The 25,298-nt window shown below is 44.1% G+C and overlaps 1 protein-coding gene across 3 annotated transcripts in view; it reads left to right on the top strand.

Moving 5' to 3' along the window:
* Positions 1 to 25,298, top strand: part of NRXN3 (neurexin 3) — a 333,468-nt gene that overhangs the window by 29,211 nt on the left and 278,959 nt on the right. For all 3 annotated transcript variants that reach the window (XM_066607622.1, XM_066607621.1, XM_066607620.1), the window contains exons 5-6: positions 20,789 to 20,992; positions 23,127 to 23,153. In XM_066607622.1, the coding sequence (XP_066463719.1) occupies positions 20,789 to 20,992; positions 23,127 to 23,153 (231 nt within the window). The remainder of the gene's footprint in view (positions 1 to 20,788; positions 20,993 to 23,126; positions 23,154 to 25,298) is intronic.

Below are 25,298 nucleotides of genomic sequence, written 5' to 3'. Positions count from 1 at the left end.
ATATATACTGGGTCCCCGTGGACAACATCTAGGACACATGCCCTGACATACCACTTTATGTCTGTCTGTCCTATAGCGGATATCCCATACCTTGGGGAAGTGTATCCGCTAATTATTGTTAATGGCCCCCCTTGTATGCCCTTATTGTTGTTTGTTTTTTTAATTTAACCAAATAAAATTAACATTTTTTAATCTTGGTCTACTCTGTGTAGGTCTCCACAGACACACAATCGCATCGGAGGTAGGTGCGCACTGTCCGCAGCAATTAAGAGAGAATCGCTTGCTTGCTAAGTTTGATAAGTGTGAATTCGAGACTGACTCGCTTCCCTTTTTGGGATATATTGTCTTCAAACAGGGTTTGGAGATGGACCCTGAGAAGGCCTCGCCTTGTTAAATTGGCCTCGCCCTTCAGGACTCCGCACATTCCAATGATTCTTAGGCTTTGCAAATTATTACAGACAATTTATTCCACATTTTTCCTCCCTGGTGGCTCCTTTTTCTACTTTCACACGAAAGGGAGTAGATGCCAAACAATGGCCTCGGAAGGCAGAATCCGCCTTTTAGGCCCTTAAGTCGGCCTTGTCTTCCACTTCTGTTTGCACCAACCAAATGGCGTGAGAGAGCTTTTTCTGGAGGTTGATGCCTCTTCCTCTGAAGCACGGGCGGTTCTCTTGCAAAAAAGTGAGCCAGGTCACAAAAGAGCGTATGGATTCTTTTCCAAGGCCTTTTTCTCAGCACAGCGGAATTACTCAATAGGAGACCAAGAGTTGCTGGCGATCAGAATTTTGGTGATATCTGCTGGAGGGAGCCTCTCATGCCATTGTGATTCATACCGACCACAAGAATCTCACATACCTCTAGACCGCTCAGCGGCTTAAAGGGGTTGTCCCCCCCCCCCCCCCCCCCGTTCGGCGCAAGACAACCCCGATGCAGGGGTTAAAAAAACAAACCGCTCAGCGCTTACCTGCATCCCGGCGGTCCGGCGTCTTCATACTTACCTGCTGAAGATGGCCGCCGGGGTCTGCTCCCTCCGTGGACCGCAGCTCTTCTGTGCGGTCCATTGCCGATTCCAGCCTCCTGATTGGCTGGAATCGGCACGTGACGGGGCGGAGCTACACGGAGCCGGCATTCTGCACGAGCGGCTCCATTGAAGAGAGCAGAAGACCCGGACTGCGCAAGCGCGGCTAATTTGGCCATCGGAGGGCGAAAATTAGTCGGCTCCATGGGAACGAGGATGCTAGCAACGGAGCAGGTAAGTAAAAAACTTTTTATAACTTCTGTATGGCTCATAATTAATGCACAATGTACATTACAAAGTGCATTATTATGGCCATACAGAAGTGTATAGACCCACTTGCTGCCGCGGGACAACCCCTTTAATCCTATCCAGGCTCGGTGGTCTTTGTTTTTTGCACGATTCGATTTTGTTTTTTACTTTCACTCTGTAAGCTGAAATATTAAAGCTGACGCACTGTCTAGGGCTTTTGATGATAACGACATGGAGGAGTCTCCACAATTCATAATCGATCCTGCCAAAGTGGTGACCATGAATCCTGTTTGCATGAGGAATATACCACAGGAGGTAAAAAGAAGAGGGGTCATTGCTCTAAGTTAGCTGGACACTCCGGGTTATGGAAGACCAGCAAACTCATTAGCCGACTGTATTGTTGGCCAGCCATTGGGAGGGACATCCGTGAGTTTGTGTCATCTTGTACCTCATGTGTTCAGAATAAAGCCCGAAAATCGAGACCCACAGGTCCCCTGTGTCCGCTACCCATACCAGCGTCTCAATGGCAGGATATTGCGATTGACTTTATTACGAATCTGCCAACGTGCCGTGGGTGTACTGCCATTTGGGTGGTAGTGGAACGTTTTCTAAACTGGCTCATTTTGTACCTCTGCCTGGTTTGCCTACCGCTGGTCAGCTGGCCAAGAGATTTTTTGAACATGTTTTTCGTCTTCATGGCTTCCCCGAGCACATAGTGTTGGACATGGGGGTACAATTTAGCTCCAAGTTTTGGTGAGCTCTCTGTTAACTGGTAAACAAAACTCTGGACTTCTCCTTCGCGTACCATCCACAGTCCAATGGGCAGGTGGAACGGGTCAATCAAATTCTCACTGGGTATCTTCACCATTTTACTAACGCCCATCAAGATGATTGGGTGAGCATTTTGCCTTGGGCTGAGTTTTCATACAACCAGCACGTCAGTGACTCCACCAAAACCCTCCTTTTTTATTGTCTATGGGTAACAATAAGGTTCACTGATAGCAGGCACTGTCACTCCCCGCAGTTTGCACCAGGGAATAAAGTGTGGCTTTCCTCCAAACACATCAGATTGAGGATACCGTTTTATAAGCTTGCTCCATGCTTTATGCGCCCGTTTGAGGTTCTAGGGAGGATTAATTCTGTTTGTTACAAACTAAGGACCCCCCCTCCCTTCGCATCCCCAACTCCTTTCATGTCTCTCTGCTCAAGCCCTTGGTACTTAATAGGTTTTCCAAACAATCCTGACCAGTGTCCGCTCAGATTCATTCTGAGGACACCTTTGAGGTTAAAAATATTCTTGATGTCAAGAGGGTTAGGAATAAGACCTATTTTTTTTTTTATTGGAAGGGTTATGGGCTAAAGGAAAGGTCATGAGAGCCTTTTGAGAACATCAATGCCCCTCGGCTCATTCCAGAATTTCTACAGAGAACCAGCAGGAGGGGAGGAGGGCTTAGAGAGGGGAGTATTGCTAGGTCTGGCAGACATGGGCATCGTTTTCTGAATCTGTGATTGCCTTTTTTCCAGCACATCTATGGTTAAATTGGTTCTGCCTCTTCCACCCAGCTGCAGATTGTTTGTCATTTCTTCACCAATATATAGACGCCTCAGACCTGACAGCCTCTGCTGCAGTGTTGGTGTATGAGTCCTCATGTGTGCACCTGTTGCAGCTACTCCTGTTGCTCCTGTGTTTGCAGTTGGTGCTTGGTCTTCAGTGTGCTCAGTACTTCCAGCTTGCTCCTGAACTTGCTCACTCCTTGATTCTGCAGAGGGAGTGGTGTTATCCAACTTCCTGGTTAGCAGTCCTGACAGGGTTAATCAGCACCTAGGTTCCCGCGCAGGGCAGCCCTTGTCAGGATGAATTCTCTGCTGTTGATAGGCAAGGACTTTTCATCTCCTGTTTCCAGCATAGAGCTAGATTCCCTGGTGCCCTTTGCATTCCAAGTCACGCCTCCAGCGGTTAACATCCAGGTTTCCAGAGTCGGTAGTCTGCCCTGCAGGCCTAATCTATCTACTGGTTGGGCGGCACAGTGGATCCACTTTAAATCCCTAACATTCAGCCAGCTCTAGGAGTCCTGGTTGTTCCAAACTTCATTTAAGAATTATAGAAGCCACTGTCCTTTTTGGAACTTTCAGTGCAGCAGAAATAATTCTGTGACCTTGTCTAGATCTGTACCTCCACACAATCCTCTTACTGAGCTCTACAGGCAGTTCTTTCCCTCTTATGGCTCGGTTCTGGCTCTGATCTGCATTGTGAGCTTTGTGACCTTTTATAGACAGTAATTAATACTGGAATTGCCTAAGGCCCCCTGCACACTGAGGAGAGAGATATCGGGCCATGATTGACGACCTGATATTGCTTTAGCAATCCTTCTGAACAGCCCAGGATATGAGGCGTTTTTGCAGGGAAACAACCTCGCATCACAGCAGGGCCGAAGGAAACTCCTGCGGTGGGTGTCACAGCCACGGCAGGAGATAGTGATCTTCTCCCAGCCCCATTGAAATCAATGGGAGAAGATCACAATCCTCTGCCATTCCCCAGCCAGAAGAGATGCTGAAGAAGAGTGCTGGGGACCTGCAAGAAGACGCGCCAGAGATTACAGCGCTTCTAAGGTGAAGGGAGCAACTGGCTTCATAATTTTGCGATGCCTCGCAGCGCTGGGAAATCATGCAATTTCTTCACCAGTTTGAAGTCACCCTAAAGGGCAAGAAACACCCCAGTTGAATACCTTCATTAAAATGTAACTTTTATTGAATAAATTAAAATACTAGGAGACCTAGAAATTAAAAATACAACCCCCTGCCTAGCAAACCTGGGAGGGCTAAGCCACCATAATATGTCATCCAGTGCTACTGCAATATGCTGTACACTGTGCCTTATAGAGCTCTCCTAAATGGCTAGTAGCTATATAAGATGTCAAGCAGGTCAGTGCTGCAGACTAATAACTCTGCCTAAATAATATCGCCAGGTCTATGTGTTGGAGCTAAAATAAACACAGAACTCCCCCACCCCAAACAGGTTTTGCCAATATAGTGCCGTCCTCAGGGGTCTAGGATTACTAGAGGTGCACCCACCTAAATGATAGTTGTTATATAATACGCAGGAGGGATTCTCTCATTTGACTGACCAGTGAGAGACAATGCTTGCTGAGCGGCCGATGGGGAGAAAGCTAATCATACAGGACGGGTCCTTAAACTAATCATACGGAGTGCCTCCCTCATACACGACTAATCCCGATGTGTCATAATGTAATCAGCCCAACAAATGGCAGATCGGCCTTTCTGAGCATAGTATACTGTATCTTCCAATCTTAACTATTACTCATACAGAGCAATTTCATTACTAGTTTATAGACTATGCATCTGTTTATATTGAGCGACTCCTAAGGCATGCTAGTATGTACTTCTCTCACAGGGCCTCAGTACATTGGTCACAAGAAAAGCTGTTAGGTCATTTATAGAGGTGCTGTATTACAAAGTAATAGACTTCTCAATAGTTATACAATTGATAGAAGTGACTAAGTAACGGTCCATTTAGATGCAACGATTATCGCTCAAAATTTGTTGAAGCGATCAAAAGTGAGCGATGGTTTTGCTTTTAAAGACCATTTAAACTTAACGATTATTGTTGGAAAATGGATCATAAACGATAATGAACAATAGTTTGTTTGAATGGCGTGTGCATCAGTGAAGGTAAAAATCGATAACGACTGAACGATTTTCATTTAAACCAAACGATAAGCGAACTACCAAACGATGGATTTTAAGTGGACTGAAAGACAACGATGAACGAATTACCAACAAAAAGTGCACAATTGGCGCGCGTTTACACGTAACTATTATCGCTCGCTTTCCACGCTTTTAACGAATTTTGAGCAATACTCATTGCGTCTAAATGGGCCTTAATATTTCCAAAAGCTGATTTCAAATGAATGCTTCATAAGAAATCCCTCATTTCGACTCAAAGGTCTCTTACTTCTAAGGCAGAAGATCCTTACGTAGCAATTTTTTTGTCCAGATCTCCCTTAAGGGGACCCAGTTTTGACAAGTGTCCCAGAATATTAGTGGAGTACCATCGCCTCCATGAAATCCATTAACATGCCTTTCATAGACTAGGGTGCAATCTACTGAACTTACCACAGGTGACTCCCATTTCTCTTGATCATCTTTGAGATATTTCTACACCTTGAGTGGAGTCTCCAAGAGCTAAATGTCAAGTGTCATACCAAAGGGTCTGAATACCTATATCAATGCAAAATGTTAGTTTGTCTTTTTTGGAACTTAGCAAAGATTCTGTTTTCACTTTATCATTATGCGGTATTGAGTGTAGAATGATGGGGAAAAACATGAAGTTTTTGTTTAATCTGCACAAGGCCACAACATAATAAAAAAAATGTAAAAAAAAGGTTGAGTCTGGAGACTTTCCGAAGGCATTTTATATCTTAAAGTATAATGGAAGAAGCAGAGGCTCTACTAATAAGGCAAACAGAGGAGGCAGGAAATCATAAAGAATTATTATAGGGGACTTCAACTATCCTGACATAGATTAGGAAACAGAAACCTGTAGGTAACAGTGACCAGAATATATGATTTTATCTATCCTTTAACCATTCCCGCCTCATGAGGTACATGCATGTAATTGGTGGAAGGGTGTGAGCACGAAATGCTGTACAATTCTGCACATTTACATCCCTCTCAAAAATAGCCTGGATGTAATGATAGCGGAGGATGTGGAAAAGGGCAAACTATTAAATGTCTTCTCTATATGCTCAAGAAAATCCAATAACTGATGACATAATTAGGGATAACTGAATTCTCTGCTTAACCCAGCAAGAAGTGCAGTATCGCCTTAAAAACACTAAAGTTGGCAAATCAATGGGTCCAGTTGGCTTTCACTCTATTGTTCTGAAGAAATTAAGTCCAGTAATTTGCAGACTAGACTAGTCTGTAGATGTTTTATACCTGGATTTTTTCACGGATTTTGATACTGTACCATATAGGTAGGTTCTGGGAGTAGTTGTAAATGTGTAGCTGGGTTACTAATTGGCTCATTGATAAAGGACAGAGGGAGTCAGAGATTCATAACCTTGTGAAGGGCTCATATAGTAGACATTCAATATTTGCATATGATTCTAAGCTCTCTAAAGTAATCAATACAGAGGAGGATAATAGAATATTACAGAGGGATTTGGGTAAGGTCGAGGCTTGAGCAGAGAACAAGCAAATGAAGTTTAACCTCTTAACGACTGCCCATATGTCTTGACTTTTGACAGCCCTGCATTAGAAGCTCAGGGTGGGTCTCCTGTGCCAGGGAGAGCGGGTGCTTAGCTGTCGGATGACAGCCGGACACTTACTTTAAAAGCGGGGACCGAAGAAACATCAGATACCCAGTGTTTAACCCTTTACACGACGAGGTTAGTGTGACCACGGCATGTAAAAGGCTAACAGAGGGAAGGAGCTCCCTCTATCACCCATTGGACCCCTACAATGTGATTGTGGCATCCCGATGAGTTGCTATGGCACTCGTAGGCTTGAATATGGCCTCCGGGTCTGCCAACTTCGGTAGCCTATGAGGCTTAGCCTCTGGCTGAGACTTGTAGGCTTTTTAATGCACTACCATACTGAAGTATAGTAGTTTATTCGAGAAACGATAAAATATGGTGATATTCAAGTCCAAAAATAAGAAGTTAGTTTTTTTGTTTGTTTGTTTTTTTAAAGTGCGCTTCATGAAAAAAAGTGCAAAAAACATGGCAAAAATAGCTAATTTTGCCTATCTTGCCTTACAAAACTAGGAATAGAACGTGATCAAAACGTCGCATGCATCAATAAATGGTGCTAATAAAAAGTACAACTCATCCCACAAAGAATACTGCTTTCACAGCATGATTGACAAAAAAAATTAAAATGTTAGGGTTTTCAATTTTTTTTGTTGAAAGTGTGAAAAAGTTGCAAAAAATAAAAGCTATATAGATTTGCTATTGGTGTAATCGTAATCCTCCTATCGCTATGGCGATGAAAAAAATGTAAATGTTACAGCTCTTGCAGTGCGGCGACAAAAAAAACCCCTGAAAAATTAGTTGGTCATTAAGACCATATAAAACGCAAACCGGCTTTGTCACTAAGGGGTTAATGTGCATAAATGAATGCTTATGTGCTTTGGCTGAGGAAACAAAATGTACAGTCCTGTACTAAATAGTAACACTGGGTAAAACTGGCTTTAAAAGGCTTGGGGACATTGTTAGAAAGTATACTTAAATTTAGCAACTGTTGCCAGACAACTACTGCTAAGGCAAATAAAATCGTTTGACGCATGAAATGAGGCACCGATCACTACACAGGTCACACGGGGAGCGTTGCTTACAGTTTTGGGCACCTGTGTATAGGAATGATATAGCTGAACTAGACAGCGAATTCAGAGGAGGGTAACCAAGGTAATTAAGGGAATGGGTGGCCATACCCAGACTTATTAGCAAAATCTGGCTTACTCATTTTAAAAACAACTATTTAGGTGTGATGTAATTACAGTATACAAATATATGCATTAACCCTACAGATATCATTCTAATCTTTTTATACCTGGGCCTGTGTCCTTCACAAGGAGGCATCCTCTACATCTGGGGGAAAGTAGGTTTCACCATCATCTGTGAAACTCTTTGACGAAGGATTGTGATTGACCAGATAAGTTCAAATGGGTTCGGGTTGCCTTTCCTGAAAAATGTTGTTGTAAGTCAAGAGTGGCTCTCACATGTCCCGGTATATAGTAGAGAACAGAACTGGTACTGAGTGGCTCTCACATGTGCCAGTATATAGTACAGAACAGAACTAGTACTGAGTGGCTCTCACATGTGCCAGTATATAGTACAGAACAGAACTGGTACTGAGTGGCTCTCACATGTGCCAGTATATAGTACAGAACTAGCACTCAGTGGCTCTCACATGTGCCAGTATATAGAACAAAACTGGTACTCAGTGGTTCTCACATGTGCCAGTATATAGGACAGTACAGAACTGGTACTGAGTGGTTCTCACATGTCCCAGTATATAGTAGAGAACAGAAGTGGTACTGAGTGGCTCTTACATGTCCAAGTATATAGTAGAGAACAGAAGTGGTACTGAGTGGCTCTCACATGTCCCGGTATATAGTACAGAACAGATCTGGTACTGAGTGGCTCTCACATGTCCCAGCATGTAGTAGAGAACAGAAGTGGTACGGAGTGGCTCTCACATGTCCCGGTATACAGTACAGAACAGAAATGGTTCTGAGTGGCTCTCACGTGTCCCAGTATATAGTAGAGAACAGAAGTGGTACAGAGTGGCTCTCACATGTCCCGGTATACAGTACAGAACAGAAGTGGTACTGAGTGGCTCTCACATGTCCCGGTATACAGTACAGAACAGAAGTGGTACTGAGTGGCTCTCACATGTGCCAGTATATAGTAGAGAACAGAAGTGGTACTGAGTGGCTCTCACATGTCCCAGTATATAGTACAGAACAGAAGTAGTACTGAGTGGCTCTGACATGTGCCGGTATATAGTAGAGAAGAGAACTGGTACTGAGTTGTTCTCACATGTCCCAGTATATAGTACAGAACAGAAGTAGTACGGAGTGGCTCTCACATGTCCCGGTATACAGTACAGAACAGAAGTAGTATGGAGTGGCTCTCACATGTCCCGGTATACAGTACAGAACAGAACTGGTATGGAGTGGCTCTCACATGTCCCGCTATACAGTACAGAACAGAACTGGTATGGAGTGGCTCTCACATGTCCCGCTATACAGTACAGAACAGAAGTGGTACTGAGTGGTTCTCACATGTCCCGGTATACAGTACAGAACAGAAGTAGTATGGAGTGGCTCTCACATGTCCCGGTATACAGTACAGAACAGAAGTAGTATGGAGTGGCTCTCACATGTCCCGGTATACAGTACAGAACAGAACTGGTATGGAGTGGCTCTCACATGTCCCGCTATACAGTACAGAACAGAACTGGTATGGAGTGGCTCTCACATGTCCCGCTATACAGTACAGAACAGAAGTGGTACTGAGTGGTTCTCACATGTCCCGGTATACAGTACAGAACAGAAGTAGTATGGAGTGGCTCTCACATGTCCCGGTATACAGTACAGAACAGAACTGGTACGGAGTGGCTCTCACATGTCCCGCTATACAGTACAGAACAGAAGTAGTACTGAGTGGCTCTCACATGTGCCAGTATATAGTAGAGAACAGAAGTGGTACTGAGTGGCTCTCACATGTGCCAGTATATAGTAGAGAACAGAACTAGTACTGAGTGGTTCTCACATGTCCCAATATATAGTACAGAACAGAAGTGGTACGGAATGGCTCTCACATGTCCCGGTATATAGTACAGAACAGATCTGGTACTGAGTGGCTCTCACATGTCCCAGCATGTAGTAGAGAACAGAAGTGGTACTCAGTGGCTCTCACATGTCCCGGTATACAGTACAGAACAGAAATGGTTCTGAGTGGCTCTCACGTGTCCCAGTATATAGTAGAGAACAGAAGTGGTACAGAGTGGCTCTCACATGTCCCGGTATACAGTACAGAACAGAAGTGGTACTGAGTGGCTCTCACATGTCCCGGTATACAGTACAGAACAGAAGTGGTACTGAGTGGCTCTCACATGTGCCAGTATATAGTAGAGAACAGAAGTGGTACTGAGTGGCTCTCACATGTCCCAGTATATAGTACAGAACAGAAGTAGTACTGAGTGGCTCTGACATGTGCCGGTATATAGTAGAGAAGAGAACTGGTACTGAGTTGTTCTCACATGTCCCAGTATATAGTACAGAACAGAAGTAGTACGGAGTGGCTCTCACATGTCCCGGTATACAGTACAGAACAGAAGTAGTATGGAGTGGCTCTCACATGTCCCGGTATACAGTACAGAACAGAACTGGTATGGAGTGACTCTCACATGTCCCGCTATACAGTACAGAACAGAACTGGTATGGAGTGGCTCTCACATGTCCCGCTATACAGTACAGAACAGAACTGGTATGGAGTGGCTCTCACATGTCCCGCTATACAGTACAGAACAGAAGTGGTACTGAGTGGTTCTCACATGTCCCGGTATACAGTACAGAACAGAAGTAGTATGGAGTGGCTCTCACATGTCCCGCTATACAGTACAGAACAGAAGTAGTACTGAGTGGCTCTCACATGTGCCAGTATATAGCAGAGAACAGAAGTGGTACTGAGTGGCTCTCACATGTGCCAGTATATAGTAGAGAACAGAACTAGTACTGAGTGGTTCTCACATGTCCCAATATATAGTACAGAACAGAAGTGGTACGGAATGCCTCTCACATGTCCCGGTATACAGTACAGAACAGAACTAGTACTGAGTGGCTCTCACATGTGCCGGTATATAGTAGAGAACAGAACTGGTACAGAGTGGCTCTCACATGTCCCGGTATACAGTACAGAACAGAAGTGGTGCGGAGTGGCTTTTACATGTGCCGGTATATAGGTAGTAGAGAACAGAACTGGTACTGAGTAGTTCTCACATGTCCCAGTATATAGTACAGAACAGAAGTGGTACTGAGTGGCTCTTACATGTCCCGGTATATAGTAGAGAACAGAAGTGGTACTAAGTGGCTCTTACATGTCCCAGTATATAGTACAGAACAGAAGTGGTACGGAGTGGCTCTCACAAGTCCCGGTATGCAGTACAGAACAGAACTGGTACGGAGTGGCTCTCGCATGTCCCGGTATACAGTACAGAACAGAAGTGGTACGGAGTGGCTCTCACATGTCCCGGTATACAGTACAGAACAGAAGTGGTACTGAGTGGCTCTCACATGTCCCAGTATATAGTAGAGAACAGAAGTGGTACTGAGTGGCTCTCACATGTCCCAGTATATAGTAGAGAACAGAAGTGGTACTGAGTGGCTCTCACATGTCCCAGTATATAGTAGAGAACAGAAGTGGTACGGAGTGGCTCTCACATGTCCCAGTATATAGTAGAGAACAGAAGTGGTACTGAGTTGCTCTCACATGTCCCAGTATATAGTAGAGAACAGAAGTGGTACTGAGTGGCTCTCACATGTCCCAGCATACAGTACAGAACAGAAGTGGTACTGAGTGGCTCTCACATGTCCCTGTATATAGTAGTGAACAGAACTGGTACTGAGTGGCTCTCACATGTCCCTGTATATAGTAGAGAACAGAACTGGTACTGAGTGGCTCTCACATGTCCCTGTATATAGTAGTGAACAGAAGTGGTAGTGAGTGGCTCTCACATGTCCCAGTATATAGTAGAGAACAGAACTAGTACTGAGTGGCTCTTACATGTCCCAGTATATAGCAGAGAACAGAACTGGTACTGAGTGGTTCTCACATGTCCCAGTATATAGTACAGAACAGAACTAGTACTGAGTGGCTCTTACATGTCCCAGTATATAGCAGAGAACAGAACTAGTACTGAGTGGCTCTTACATGTCCCAGTATATAGCAGAGAACAGAACTGGTACTGAGTGGTTCTCACATGTCCCAGTATATAGTACAGAACAGAACTAGTACTGAGTGGCTCTTACATGTCCCAGTATATAGCAGAGAACAGAACTAGTACTGAGTGGCTCTTACATGTCCCAGTATATAGCAGAGAACAGAACTGGTACTGAGTGGTTCTCACATGTCCCAGTATATAGTACAGAACAGAACTAGTACTGAGTGGCTCTTACATGCCCCAGTATATAGTAGCGAACAGAACTAGTACTGAGTGGCTCTTACATGTCCCAGTATATAGTAGAGAACAGAACTTGTACTGAGTGGCTCTCACATGTCCAGGTACACAGTACAGAACAGAAGTGGTACTGAGTGGCTCTCACATGTGCCAGTATATTGTACAGAACAGAAGTGGTACGGAGTGGCTCTCACATGTCCTGGTATACAGAAGTGGTACTGAGTGGCTCTCACATATGCCAGTATATAGTACAGAACAGAAGTGGTATGGAGTGGCTCTCACATGTGCCAGTATATAGTACGGAACAGAAGTGGTACTGAGTGGCTCTCACATGTGCCAGTATATAGTACGGAACAGAAGTGGTACGGAGTGGCTCTCACGTGTGCCAGTATATAGTATAGAACAGAAGTAGTACTGAGTGGCTCTTACATGTGCCCTGCATACTATGTTGGAATTGACTTTCAAAGCTGCTTAACATTTGCAGCATTGATCTTGGGAGAATTGGTTATCTGTGTGATCTTGGGAAAATTAGTTTTAGGTTAGTGATGAATAAGGGGTATTTAGTTACTGGTATTGGTAGTGAACAGACATCCAGTCAGTGCAAGAAGGGTCCTCCAGGCAGTTCATCACCTCTTCTGCCTGCACCATAAGTCAAAGGCTGCCCCCCAGAGTATGAAGCTGGTCAGTATAACTCCACAGCCCCAGGCTGGGCCGGATCTATTCCCCAGGCAGCTATTTTCCAATTAATTTCACAAAGCAGCTAGCCGTGTCTCTCCACTCTATTCTAATCCCGCGGCTCCTGGAGGGAACGCTCATGATAAGCTGATAAGATGCACGTGGAGGCCGGAGCCAAGAGCGCTGCTTGATTTCATCTGGTTAATGGTGTATTGTGCATCAGAGAGTTAACCCCTTGGGCACCTGGGGTCTAGGGAAAGAGGACATAAAACTAGATTTACAAATAGGGGTTCTTGCACATGGTTCTACTGCAAATTGCCCTGGTTTCATAGTTTTAATAAGCCACACCTGAACTGGCTGTAGAACCGCAGCGATTCGTGGTAAAACGGTTTGTTTTTGCCATGCAGTACGCAGCACAACTGCTACGTATAAATATACCTTAAGGCTAAAATATGCACACAGAGGTGGGAGGAGTGAATGTCGAGGAATGCTGCTAATAAAGGGTTCACTTTTATATTGCGCTCAGTTTCTCCATATGATTGTGACTGATGTAGTTGTCGTTATTAGGGTGGGTTCATGGACATGATACCTCCATCCCTAATGTTCTCAATTTGCATCTTTCGTGCATCATCATCATGAATCGCCCCCCCTCCCATTCTGAGTTTTGTCATCGGGTGGCGCTCTCACTCATTTACCGCTTCCATCGTATTAAACCCTTTGCAATTACAAAACCTCTTGAATTGGGGATTTCCTGTAATCCTGTGCTCTAGAAACGTCTGATTTATTACAATATTAACCCTTCCTCTGCCCGGTCATAGTCAGCCTTCTGCTACTTAATCAGAACATAAAAGAGCTCTGCAGTGCAGGAGTTAATCACAATCGCTGCACTCTCTCCTTGCACAAAGCAATTGAAAGATTAGAGATTTAAGAGCGTAACCCCGTGCGTTTGTAATAATCTCAGCGGAGAATGAGAGACCTCTGTAATCCTTCCAACACACTGGCTGACGCTCCCAGCTCTGCATGGCATTGGGATGCTGACTGCGTTTCCCTAAAGCTGCTCATAGACATAGTTGCCCTGTTTCCTGGCTCTTTACTGACCAGTTAGTGACTTATGGAGTTTACAAGGAATTTATACATATTGAACAATCGTTTTCTATCAGAAATAGTCAGAAACGGCAGGAAGAAAACCCAACAAGGCCGACCCATTATCTGTCTTTTGGGCATTTGCTCAGGAATCAATAATGACTTATTATGAAAGGCTGAAAAAAGACATCCACTACGGCCTAACATTCTGCAGTGCTGATTCAGAGAATTCAACCCCAAGGGGAAGATTTGAATTTTCCTCATTTTGGGAAAAAAGTTTTTTTCGGAATTAACTGCCGGAACGCATAACGAGAGTGGAATGGGCCCCAGGGTGACTTTTGGACCTCCCCCGCACCGTCCACAGTTTGTTGCCTACACGCACAGATCCCAGTAGCATTGCTGGGATATATATAATATATACTAGCTTGCAGATCTTATAATTGTAGTACAATTACAACTAGTAACTCACAGAAGACATCACCACCGAATTGAGTTCTTCACTTTCACTCTTCCTCTCCATCTGACCAAGATCTCCTTTAAAATATCTTCCAAAAGAGGACACTTGGGCCTTGTTCACACGAGCGTGGTTTTAACGCAGTATAGGCGCATGAAAAGATCTCAGCTATACTGCACTAAAAATAGTGTGAACGGGCGATTTCCAGCTATTAAGTCTCAATCTTAATTAGCAGTGAAATTGCCTGTTCACACGATCGGGAGCTGCATTGTGCGTGTTATCCAGCTCTCGTAGGAGTCTATGGAAACTCCTGCGCGTCATGCACCAAAGATAGGTGAGGTCGTATCTTTTCTCGCAGCACGGACTTTAGATGCGTAGATTGCACACGCATGTTCTATCTTTGTTAGGTGGGAGCCCTTTGCGCGTTTTAAAATTCCTTCGTCTGAACATTTCTTTAGGAAACCATTGGTTCTTTTAGATGCAATCTTTACTTGCGCCTATTCTGCACTAAAATCACACTCGTGGGAATGAGGCCTTACCGTGGGAAGACACAAATTATGTATTTCATTGTGCTTCCACACAGTAAAAGTAGTATCGTACAGTAATATTGATCCCATTGTGACTTTATATAGCAATAGTGCCCCTATATCTTAATACTGGTCCCCATAGTGTCTCCATACAGTAATGGTTATTATTTGCATAGTGCCCCATTAGTGCTTGCATATTGTGATAGTGCTCCAATACAATAAGTAGTCCCCACAGTGCTCCCTAAAAGTCATAATGACTCGGATAGTGTTCCCATAGAGTGATAGTGGTCCCCATAGTGACACAATATATTAATAGTAGCCCCTTAAGTGCCCCTGTAGAGTAATAGTGGCCCCAATAATGCCCCATATAGTAATAATGATCCCCACTGGGCACCCAAAGATTGATAGTTGTCTCTTTTGTGCCATAGATTTATAGTTGCTCTTACTGTAAAATGAAAACAACTTTACATAAAACCCTTCACAATGATAAGCTCCTCTTCCTCTCCATCCTCTGTCTGCAGCCCATACTGATTGTACTATGCAGTGACGTCATCACGCCGTCTGAGTCAAAAGCCTGACAGCTCTATAGTTCTGGCTGATGTAAGAGCCAGGACAGAGAGCTGATGGCTCTCACCTACTTTTTAACTAGACCCCCATCCTGATGACACAAACTGGTCGAAAAGAGGTGCTCATCTGTGGATCTGGGAAGGCCCCTTCTCCTCTATGAGTGCAATTGTTACACACGAGCTCAAGTAGTGACTATAACTTGTAATATTATTACACCCAAGAAAGGCATCCAGGTCTCTCTGAACTTTTTTTTTTTTTAAAGTGACTTCACTATCTCCACTTCCTCAGGCAGAGAGTTTCATAGTCTTACTGCTTTTACAGTAAAGAATCCCCCTCTATGTTGCTGTTGAAACCAGTTTTTTTTCTAGACGCAGAAGAAGCCTCCTTGTTATAGTTCAAATCCAAGGTATAAATGACCGTTACACAGATCTATGTATTGGCCTTGATTATGTTTTACGTGATTACAAGACGCACCTTTTAGGTGTCTTTTTTTTCTAAACTAACCCTAATTTAGATCATTACTGTAGTCTACTCATTCCATTTATTGCTTTGGATGTTCACCTTTGAACCCATTCCAGCACTTTTATAGTTGAAAAGAAAACAAAAACACAGGGTGCTTCTATTGTGTGATACCAATTGAACTGACAACAGTAAAGGAAAATGATGGTGAAACAATGTGTTTACCTGAAAAAAATGTACAAATTCAGACACAACCAGGGGTGAGATTCAACAGGTTCCCTTCTTAGCATGAGGGGTGTCTGCAGTGCTGTGGAATTATCACCGCTCTAATCAGATATACCAATACGGGGGTGATAACATAAACAAAAATTCATGTCATCCCTCCCTCTTTATACAGGAGACTCCCAGGTCCTTCTCTACTGTAGCTGGAATCGCCTCCCTTTCTACTCTACATATATTGACTGAAATGACAAATGTAAATTTCAGTATTCCCGACCCCACTTTAAATGGCTGTATCTCCAGTGTTCTGTACAGGCTACCAATACACTTTTGGTGGCATTTTAATGCCAAGGATCTTAGCTTCAAAATGACAGCAAAAGTAGCCCTGACAGGACTGAACTATTTTAAGTAGAACGAGCTCTGTTCGTCCAAAAATGTCATTTCCCTGCAGAGGCTGCAGCGTCATGTTTCCAAACTCCTGGCATCATAGCACTCGGGATGTGAGGAGAACAAGTCGTGACATTGCAGCCTCTGATTGGCTGCAGCAGTCACCTGACATCATGTGACAGCTGCTGTTGTAACAAACGCTAGGACCAGAGCGGGGCTGCGGTACTGGATCCCGGTGGCGAAGGGGTAAATAATGCCCACTTTATTATTTTAATAAAAGGGAGTTGTCTGAAAAGCGAACAACCTATTTTTTTTTTATTTCTAATATCCACTGGGCGGTGAAATAAATTATAATACACACTGTGCCTATGAAATTAATTATACGTGCTGTGCCCCCTGAAGTAAATTATAGCACCCCCAAAATACGGTCATCCCGAAATGCCGATCTGCTGTCTTTTATCGGCAGAGCAGTGTGGAAATTGTGAGAGAGGGGCTTCCACCCCCATGAGCAATGGGCTACAGCAGGGTGAGCGGGTCTTTAATCACTGGGACTAGAGGGTAGCGGCAGGCCCGGCTCCTGCAGTAACATGATGATGTAATCGCGCTGCCTGCATATGATAGGAAATACTGAATGGTGGGCAGGAAGCAGAATGCTCTCCTGCATCTGCGCAGCACCTGAGCGCTCCATTGTATCAGTGTTTTAGGATGCCCTTACAATTTCATTTAGGGGAACTGGATTGGTGATCCATCTTCTCCCCATTTCCCAAATTGGCTGTTATTGTAACACCTGGCTCGGGAGAAATTTGAGAGAACTGGATGGATCCCAACTCTGGGTACAAGTTCGTCAAGGACATGTAAGAATACTCCGGCTATTGGTGACTCATTGCAGAGTATTTCGGACTGTCAATGCAAAGTTATGAAAGAGGAGAGGAGAGAATAGGGTTACTTCTGGGCACTGGCAAGCAGAGAAAAGATGAAAATCCTTTTCATACCATGCCTGATGAGGAGACAGAAGTAGTCTCGAAAGCTTGCTGGTTAACATCATTTATTTTTGCATGAGGTTTCATATCTGAGAAAAGTTTTTTGTTTATAATGCCCTCATTTAGTAGATAATCTTGGCATTTTTGCAGGTATTCATTACACCCAAAAGTCATCCAAGCTGTAAAAATGAATTGGAACAGATGTGATGAGGAGTGCAGAGGTTACATTAGCTCTAGGGCCTTCTACCATAACAGTGTTAAGTGTTACTAATGGGGGGCTAGGTAGGCTTCAGTTAACCAACCTGAAAATCATTTAGAGTTGAAGTAACCACTTGTATATGTTGCCACACAACCTAAGGCGGCCGTTCACATTAGAAGAACGTTTGTTGAAACCTGCTGATTTTGGCCGTGCTGGCTGACCATTAATGTGTACCAGTGTGTCCTGACTTTCCTCCAAAGGAAGATGTCATAAGGAAGAAGGATGGGGCTAGCTAGATTTCAGCATGTTTGATCCTTTGTTGTCAAGAGGACATGAGCCGCTTCCAGAGGAGTCTATCAGTGCCTTATTTTTCCCCTCTCCCCATTGAGAACTCATGCATGCATATCTGACTTTCATATAGTGTGCATGACCACCTACAGTATAGCCAAGGCTGAAGATGTTTTCAGTAGTCACTGCTGCTCTACTTCTGTGTATACAGACACCTTTTGTGGACTTGCTATTCCCTGGGCTGTAGATCATAGGCTTCTCAATGATGTTCCTACTTATTGCAGTGACATTTGCATTGGGCAGGGGGCAAGTTGTCCCCCCTTCTTTGTGATCAGCCCACCCCCCTTTCTCCCCATCCCCTCACTTAGTTGCTGTCCCACGGCTATAGTTAACATTTACTGTCCTGGTTAGACTATCTGCATTCTGTAAACATCCCTGTTATTTCCGCCCTGTTGTCTGTGTGTGTTATGTAATGTATGTATATAATTCAGTCATTGTGCATTGTGTGTTACGTATCCTCATTGTGTGTGGTGTATACTGTTGTATGTAAAGTCATGTCCATCTACTGTTCATCGCTGCTCTTGTTCTCTGACTGCATAACATTTAGATTTATTTCTAAATATGAGGTACTGTAGGAAGGGGGTGAATGTATAAGGCCTCATGCACACGGAAGGATTTGCATTGCGGAAACCAGAGGGGGCGTCCGCAATGCAAGTCCGCTATGGAAAAGTGATTCTTTATGCACACAAGCAGAAACCAATTGTGCTTTCCACTCGCAGACAAAAAAAATCGCAGCATGCTTCCATTGAAGTCAATGGAAGCTGTCCAATCCGCAGAAAGGTCGCGGATCCCGCGTCATCGCTAGGTGATGACTAGGGAAAAGCAGGATTTTAAAATTAAATTAAATCTGTACTGCCCATGTCCGACGGCTCGCCGTGCGGACCATCCGCAGTACAGATTGAAGAGAAGCATGTACGCGTGGACGCCTCCACTGCTGGATTCCGAATTCGATCCGGCCGTATGCATGAGGCCTTGATCATTGAGACTGGTTTCAGTGCAGGGTAGGTCATGAGATGCTTTATTCATAAATATATGCTTATTACACACTCCTGTGCAGTGAGACTAACGACCATTCATGTGCTGTCAGGTTATTTCTACCCTGTTGTGTAGGATGGACGGATGTATGCTAAAAGATGCAGCCAAATCTGCAGTTATGGAATTCCACACCAAAATTCGCAGGTTTAACTGTAGATTTTGATCTGAAGTTGCAGGCAGGTTTTAAGCCATTTTCAATTCTGTATCAAAATCCACAGGTAAGCTGGTAACCTTTATTTTATTGTAAATATACTAATTTTAATTAAAAAATTATAAATTAAAACCTTTTTTAAAGCTTTTTACCCCTAATAAAAAAAATTGAAAACATTTCAGTGAAAAAAAAAAATTTAACAAAATAGCCCTATATGTCACGAAAAGAAACTGAGCAAAAATAATTTTGGTAGCTGAAAAAAAAAAAAGTCTGTAAACCACCACATGGGTAAAATCCCTACAAGGTATCTTGCCCTTTAGGACCAAAACTCCCTGGTACTTAAGGGGTTAAATCCGTGTTTTCATTTCTCCAGCGCCCTGGAATTTACCAGTGCTTGAAAATAAATAGTAAGGCTGGGTGCACACAGGGCGGAATTGCCGCGGAATGTCCGTGGATTCTCTGCATGGAAATTCCGCCCGCGTTTTTAATCCCAGGATTAGCCATCAAAGTGGACAAGATTTGCAAAAATCTTGTCCGCACACTGCGGCTAATCCGTTACGGCCAAACCGCGCTGAAATTGATATATGGCGCGGAATTCAAATCCGTGGCATGTCAATTATTTCCCCGTTTCCGCGGCAGCCTCTCTCCTCTCTATGGAGAGAGATAGCCACAGCGGAATGTCAACGGTGAAGCCGCTCCCAAACCTGCGGCGAAAAGCTGCGGGTTTTGAAGCTGCATTTCTCTGGCGGAAATCTCACGGAATTTCTGTGCGGTCATTCGGCGAGATTTCCCACAGGATTTCGGTCCCATATGAACCAAGCCTAATAATAAACCATGAAGTGTTTAGAAAAGAAAAGTGAAACGTTGAGCCCCCTGAGTGTACTGCTGGTGTGACCGGGCATTATGATCACATTAGATCTTGGCTACTTGTATGGTTACATTAGCTCTCCGCTCACCCCTGCCGGAGATGCTTCTGCAGAACCTACATGAGGATTATTGTTTCTCGAGGGATTAGAGTAATGGTAGAAAGAGAAAAATTCACGAAGTTTGCGTTGGGAGAAGCGTTGGGAAGCACACTTCAGCTTTTATATATTTTCCGAACGAGTCCTATATGATGACCTCTATAATAACCTTCACAGCTAATGTACATAGGCAGGGTATGTAGTACAGTACCTCAGTCTGACCTCTAGGGGCAGCATTGTACATGCACATAATGCTCTTATTTAGGAATATTCCTCATAGATAAATGTTACTATGATGAGTGCAAATTGTTGTAAAAGTAACAGTGACAAATGTGCTGATAGAAACAACCCCATAAGATGAAAGCAGGCAATTACGTCTCCTACACTGCAGAGAAGAAACACAAGTTACTCAGATCTCCAGTGATCATTAAAACATCTTGCTTGAAATTTGTGACCCAAAATTATGTTGTTAAAATTGATTCCACTGCCAAGTGTCAACTTGATGCCCGATGATCCTGAGCACCAGACCTCTGTGTGACTGCAATGCTGTTGCGTTACTAAGGGCGTTATCTGACAACCAGGTAAAATGTTGTATTTTGGTTGACGGACTGCCCAGTGTGCTCAGCTAAGAAGGGCACCAGCGACTGGCAGCAGTCACATCATGCCATTCCCTATCTACACATTATGTGGACGTTGTCTCAGAGGAAAATACTGATGCCAGCAAGTAATACATTTATTTTATAGCTGACTCTTTTCTTCTCCACACAGAGGCTTCTATTCTGAGTTATGATGGCAGTATGTACATGAAGATAGTCATGCCAGTTGTTATGCACACGGAAGCTGAAGATGTTTCACTTCGATTCAAGTCTCAGCGAGCCTATGGGCTGCTGGTGGCCACCACGTCTAGAGACTCTGCGGACACTCTGCGACTGGAGTTGGACGGAGGCAAAGTTAAACTCACGGTCAATTTAGGTATCGTATGAGTCCTTCCTCTCTGTGGGGACAGGGATTCCATGTCAGTGTCTTTCTGTTCGCTATTCTTTTGGCCGCAGTATAAATGTGTCCATGGTGTCACCACTGCATGGTCCGGTCCAGCCCAACGACCTATGCGCCCCGAGGGACTTCTCCTCATTACTTGTCATTACCTTATTACTTTCTGTGGGAGCTGGTAATAAATGACTGCACTCTACCTGCCTCCCCAGCAGTAATGGGGTTAAAGAAGAACGCGGGAGTGGTGAGCCCCCATCCTGTACCTCCCAGCACCCAATCATCCTGCAGATCAATATTCAGCAGTGATTTTAAAGTCTAACCAGGCGGCCATTTTGAACTTTCCCATATCTACATCAGGACTAGCTGAATATTGCCGCCTTCCCTGATGTTTGTGCGCTGGGTTGTTGGGGCGGAGGATTGAATAAAATGGGTCTGCTTAGTTCTGCCGCTCCCTGCAGACATTCTCCTGCCGTCCATTCTTCTCTTTGCCAATCTTTTGTCATTTCTCTGCCTCATTCGTCTTGTTCCTCCACCCAAATCAGTCTCCTGGAGCTTTTGCTGTCGCTGAGACTCGGATAGTCGCCTGCAGTGGTGTAGGCTCTCCTAGTGAGATTGACGGAGACTGTGTTGGGTCGTCTTTGTCTCTCCTCATTCTGTGCTCTTCGTGTTGTGTGACGTTTGTGCTCCGTCTGTCTGTGTTTTAAGTTTTTTAGTCTTGTTCCATCATCGGCCATGTTACTTCAAAAGATGGCACTCACTACCCTTCAAAGGCCTGAAGCCTGCGGCCCGTACAGCAAACAGCCTTGAGAACAGAGCGTGTTGAGCAGCATTTAGGGGTGTGCACAACCTCACACTGTCACCCCCATACTAGAGGTTACGTCCAGCATGGAGACCCAGTGTTCTCTTCTAGTCTTTATGGTAATGGAAGATCAGAACCCCACTGAACACCTCCCTCTCCCACCCAACAATTGTCCATCTCCCCATCGGGCTCATTAGGGGGTCTACCATTCATGGGGATAACCAGTCACGAAAGGAGCATTAGTGCTTGCCCTCCATAAACCATTTCTGCTCATTCTGATTGATTTCCATCTCTCCTGTCTCATCTGTTGTATTCTCATTGACTCTTCACCTTCTTTTCTCCTTTGCCTCTTTCTGATAAGTTGGGGTTCTGATCTTTGTTCCTCACTGGTTGAGGCCAATCAGCTTTGACTATGTCTGTATTTGCTCCCAGAATTTCTGATTTTCTGCCCCCACTATTTGCTGATCCCACCAGTTCTCTGAGGGTGTTTGCTCCCACTTTTCTGTTGCGGTTGACGACACATAGCAAACCAAATCGCACGAAACAGCCATGAGCCAGAATTACTGTTCTGCATTCAGCATCTGAACCCCCAATTTGTCAATTTACATAGGAGTCGGGTATTAAAGATGCGTTTACTCTTACTTATGTGGTGAAGGATATTCTATACGATATACACAGCACCAGTCAGTAGTTGCTGAGTGTGATTTCCTATCATGAGCCGTGTAAGAGAGAACGCACCTTCCATCAGAGGCTGAGCCCCTAACAGATGCCTACTGTAATTTGTAGCATTCTCTATATAGGAGGACTTTCAACCTCTCGTGTATACAGGAACTTGAAATTGGTCATATTTGGGGCTTTTCTCTATGTCCTGGCCCCTTACATGTTGAGCCATACTGCAGCCACAGCCCCTTACTCTTCTATTACACCAATATCTCTCTGTAAAGATGGCTGAGGGTTCTGGAGCAATGTGTTTGTGCGGTTTGCTGTTTGTACGTGGCCATTTTATAGATGAGTTTGTACAACTCACATGTCACATTGTAAGTAAACTGAGCTGGGACCTACACATCTTAGAACCTTTCATGTAGCACATGTCCCATCCATCACATTAGCTGGAACTTTCCAAATATACTAGCCCCTGGTCACATATTAGGCAGATTTGTCTAGCTTCTCCTATGGCGCTTACACCTAGTACTATAAAATGGCCACTGTTGTTGCGTGTGTCTGTCCCCGGAAGGGTGGACCTCACTGTTTTTGGATGACTGCAGCTGTAACCTTGAAGGATACGAATTCATCTTTCATTTATTTTTTCCCATCTAGACTGTATCAGGATAAACTGTAACTCCAGTAAGTTTATACCCTCAAATCTCATTTTGTTCTTTCTATCTCATGCTCTTGTTGTATATATAGCTCCTCTGATTTGCATATTTATGATCTTGTGTTGCTTTTGGACACTTGTGAGCTCTGGGTGTCTGCGTCTATTGTCCAAAATCTTGCTATATACTGATGCATTAAGCATGACACCTAGTGGTCACACTGCAAACTGCAGATGTGCTCCAAAAACATATTTATTAGTCATGTTATTTGCTGCCTGTTCGATGACCTGCTCATTTCTTGGAGTATATAAAATGTCGATCCATCATCACCCTGTACCCTGAGTCATAATGCCTTGCTTTGTAACAAATAAAGCGAGGAGCTGGCAACCTTTCGTGTGAAGTTACAGCTTTTGGCTTTCCTCTCGGAGGGCAGGCTGAATTTCGTAGTCCAACCAGAAGGTGCCAAGCTTTTAATGGGTAATTCTAAGATAAAAGGCCAATTCTAGTTTAGGTACACTTGGACATATACTCTCATTATACTCAGACTTGATTCATATCAGAGTGCATGATATGTAGTGCTGATATGTGGGCTGCTGAGTGTGCGGTTATAATCTTGAGTTGAAGGTAAGTGGCCGTTCTGACAGATGCAGCAGCAATATTCAGAGGTAAGTGCTCATCTCTTGTGTTTATTGGTTGAACCAGACATACTTATGTCATTGTTTCTAAGCATTATTTAAATGAAAACTGTCATGACCTCTAAGCCCTATAAACTACGTTATGGGGCTCAAAGGTCAGAGAACAGGGAATCCGAGCGGCGGCATCTCATACTCACTGGGTGCCCTGTTACAGTGCTATATTCCCACAAAGTTCAATGTGTGCACACAGTGTGACTCATATTTCAGCTCGCTATGCGCACACACCGTCCCATAGAGATGAATGGGAGAGCGCATGCAGAGAGCGGGCTAAAGAATCACACTGTGTGCATACACCCACTTTATGCAACACCATAGTGCTGGAATGGGGCGATGGGGGAGTATGAAACACCGCTCCCTGGACCTTCCATTCCCTAATGTAGTTTATAGGGCTCAAAATCATGACAGGTTTTTTTTTTATAATAACCTCCTATTAACAATAGTAGTCTGACTCCACTTAATGAGACTGAAGTAGGAAATGACTTGAAAGATCAGTAGTCCGAAGATTTTTTGCATGCACATTGGTGTACTATATCGCACATTTTGCGCCCGCACGGCATGTTCGTTTTCGTACGGCAAACAAAGACACCCCGATAGAAATGGCTCATTAGTTCCAGATGTGTTCTTTTTCCAGCAGAATTCCGCAGTGTTTCATGCATCTCTTGCGTATTATGTGCACATTACGAGCGTAAAATATGCAGTCTACAGCAAATACGCATGTACGTCCCCATAGCCCATATTGGACATGCTGCAGGTTTTTTGCACGTAACCTGCGCATGAAAAAAAAATACAGATGTGAGTGGCCGAATAGAAATCAGTTGGCTTTTAGCACTGTGTATTACATGCATTAAAAATGTGCGTGTAATACACGGGCAACATACGCTTGTATGAGTGAGCCCTAAAGTTGCAGGAGACGCTACTAACTAGTCTGTGTCCCTCAGATCTTCTCAGTGGACGGGCACTTTGTCCTGTGTAATCATAGAAAACTAGGAGTCCTCTCTGCGTGCGGAATTCTGATATGAAAATTACATTTTGGTATGACATGTCATAAAAATGTGGATTTTGTTGTAGTTTGTAGAGGTGGAATTCTTGAGGAAAATTCCACGGTGAATTCTGCCTTGTGAACATACTCTAATTAGACCAGAAAAAGTCGCAATTGGACGAAACCCAGGCGCAAAAGCTTTGATAAATCTTCCCTATGGTATTTACAAAGCAGTTGGGTTTCCATGAGAGATGAAAAGACCTCACATTCCATAGGTTAGACTGACGAGCCGAGACCAGGGAGGGATCCATTACACAGAGCCACCGCCGCGAATGCTGCTATCTGTAGAGAGATGCAACTCTTCTCTTTCGTTCAGATGCAACAACCAGGTTCACTGCTCGCACATAGTTAGGAGACAACCTGCAATATACACAATGAACTGTTTTATCAACCCACAAGCGGCTTATGGTAGAGGGAAATCAGCCCCTTCCATCTGTTTGCA

This window comes from Eleutherodactylus coqui, chromosome 6, assembly GCF_035609145.1.
Source record: "Eleutherodactylus coqui strain aEleCoq1 chromosome 6, aEleCoq1.hap1, whole genome shotgun sequence".
In the NCBI taxonomy this organism is placed as follows: Eukaryota; Metazoa; Chordata; class Amphibia; order Anura; family Eleutherodactylidae; genus Eleutherodactylus; species Eleutherodactylus coqui.
This window is presented reverse-complemented; position numbering and strand designations above follow the sequence as displayed.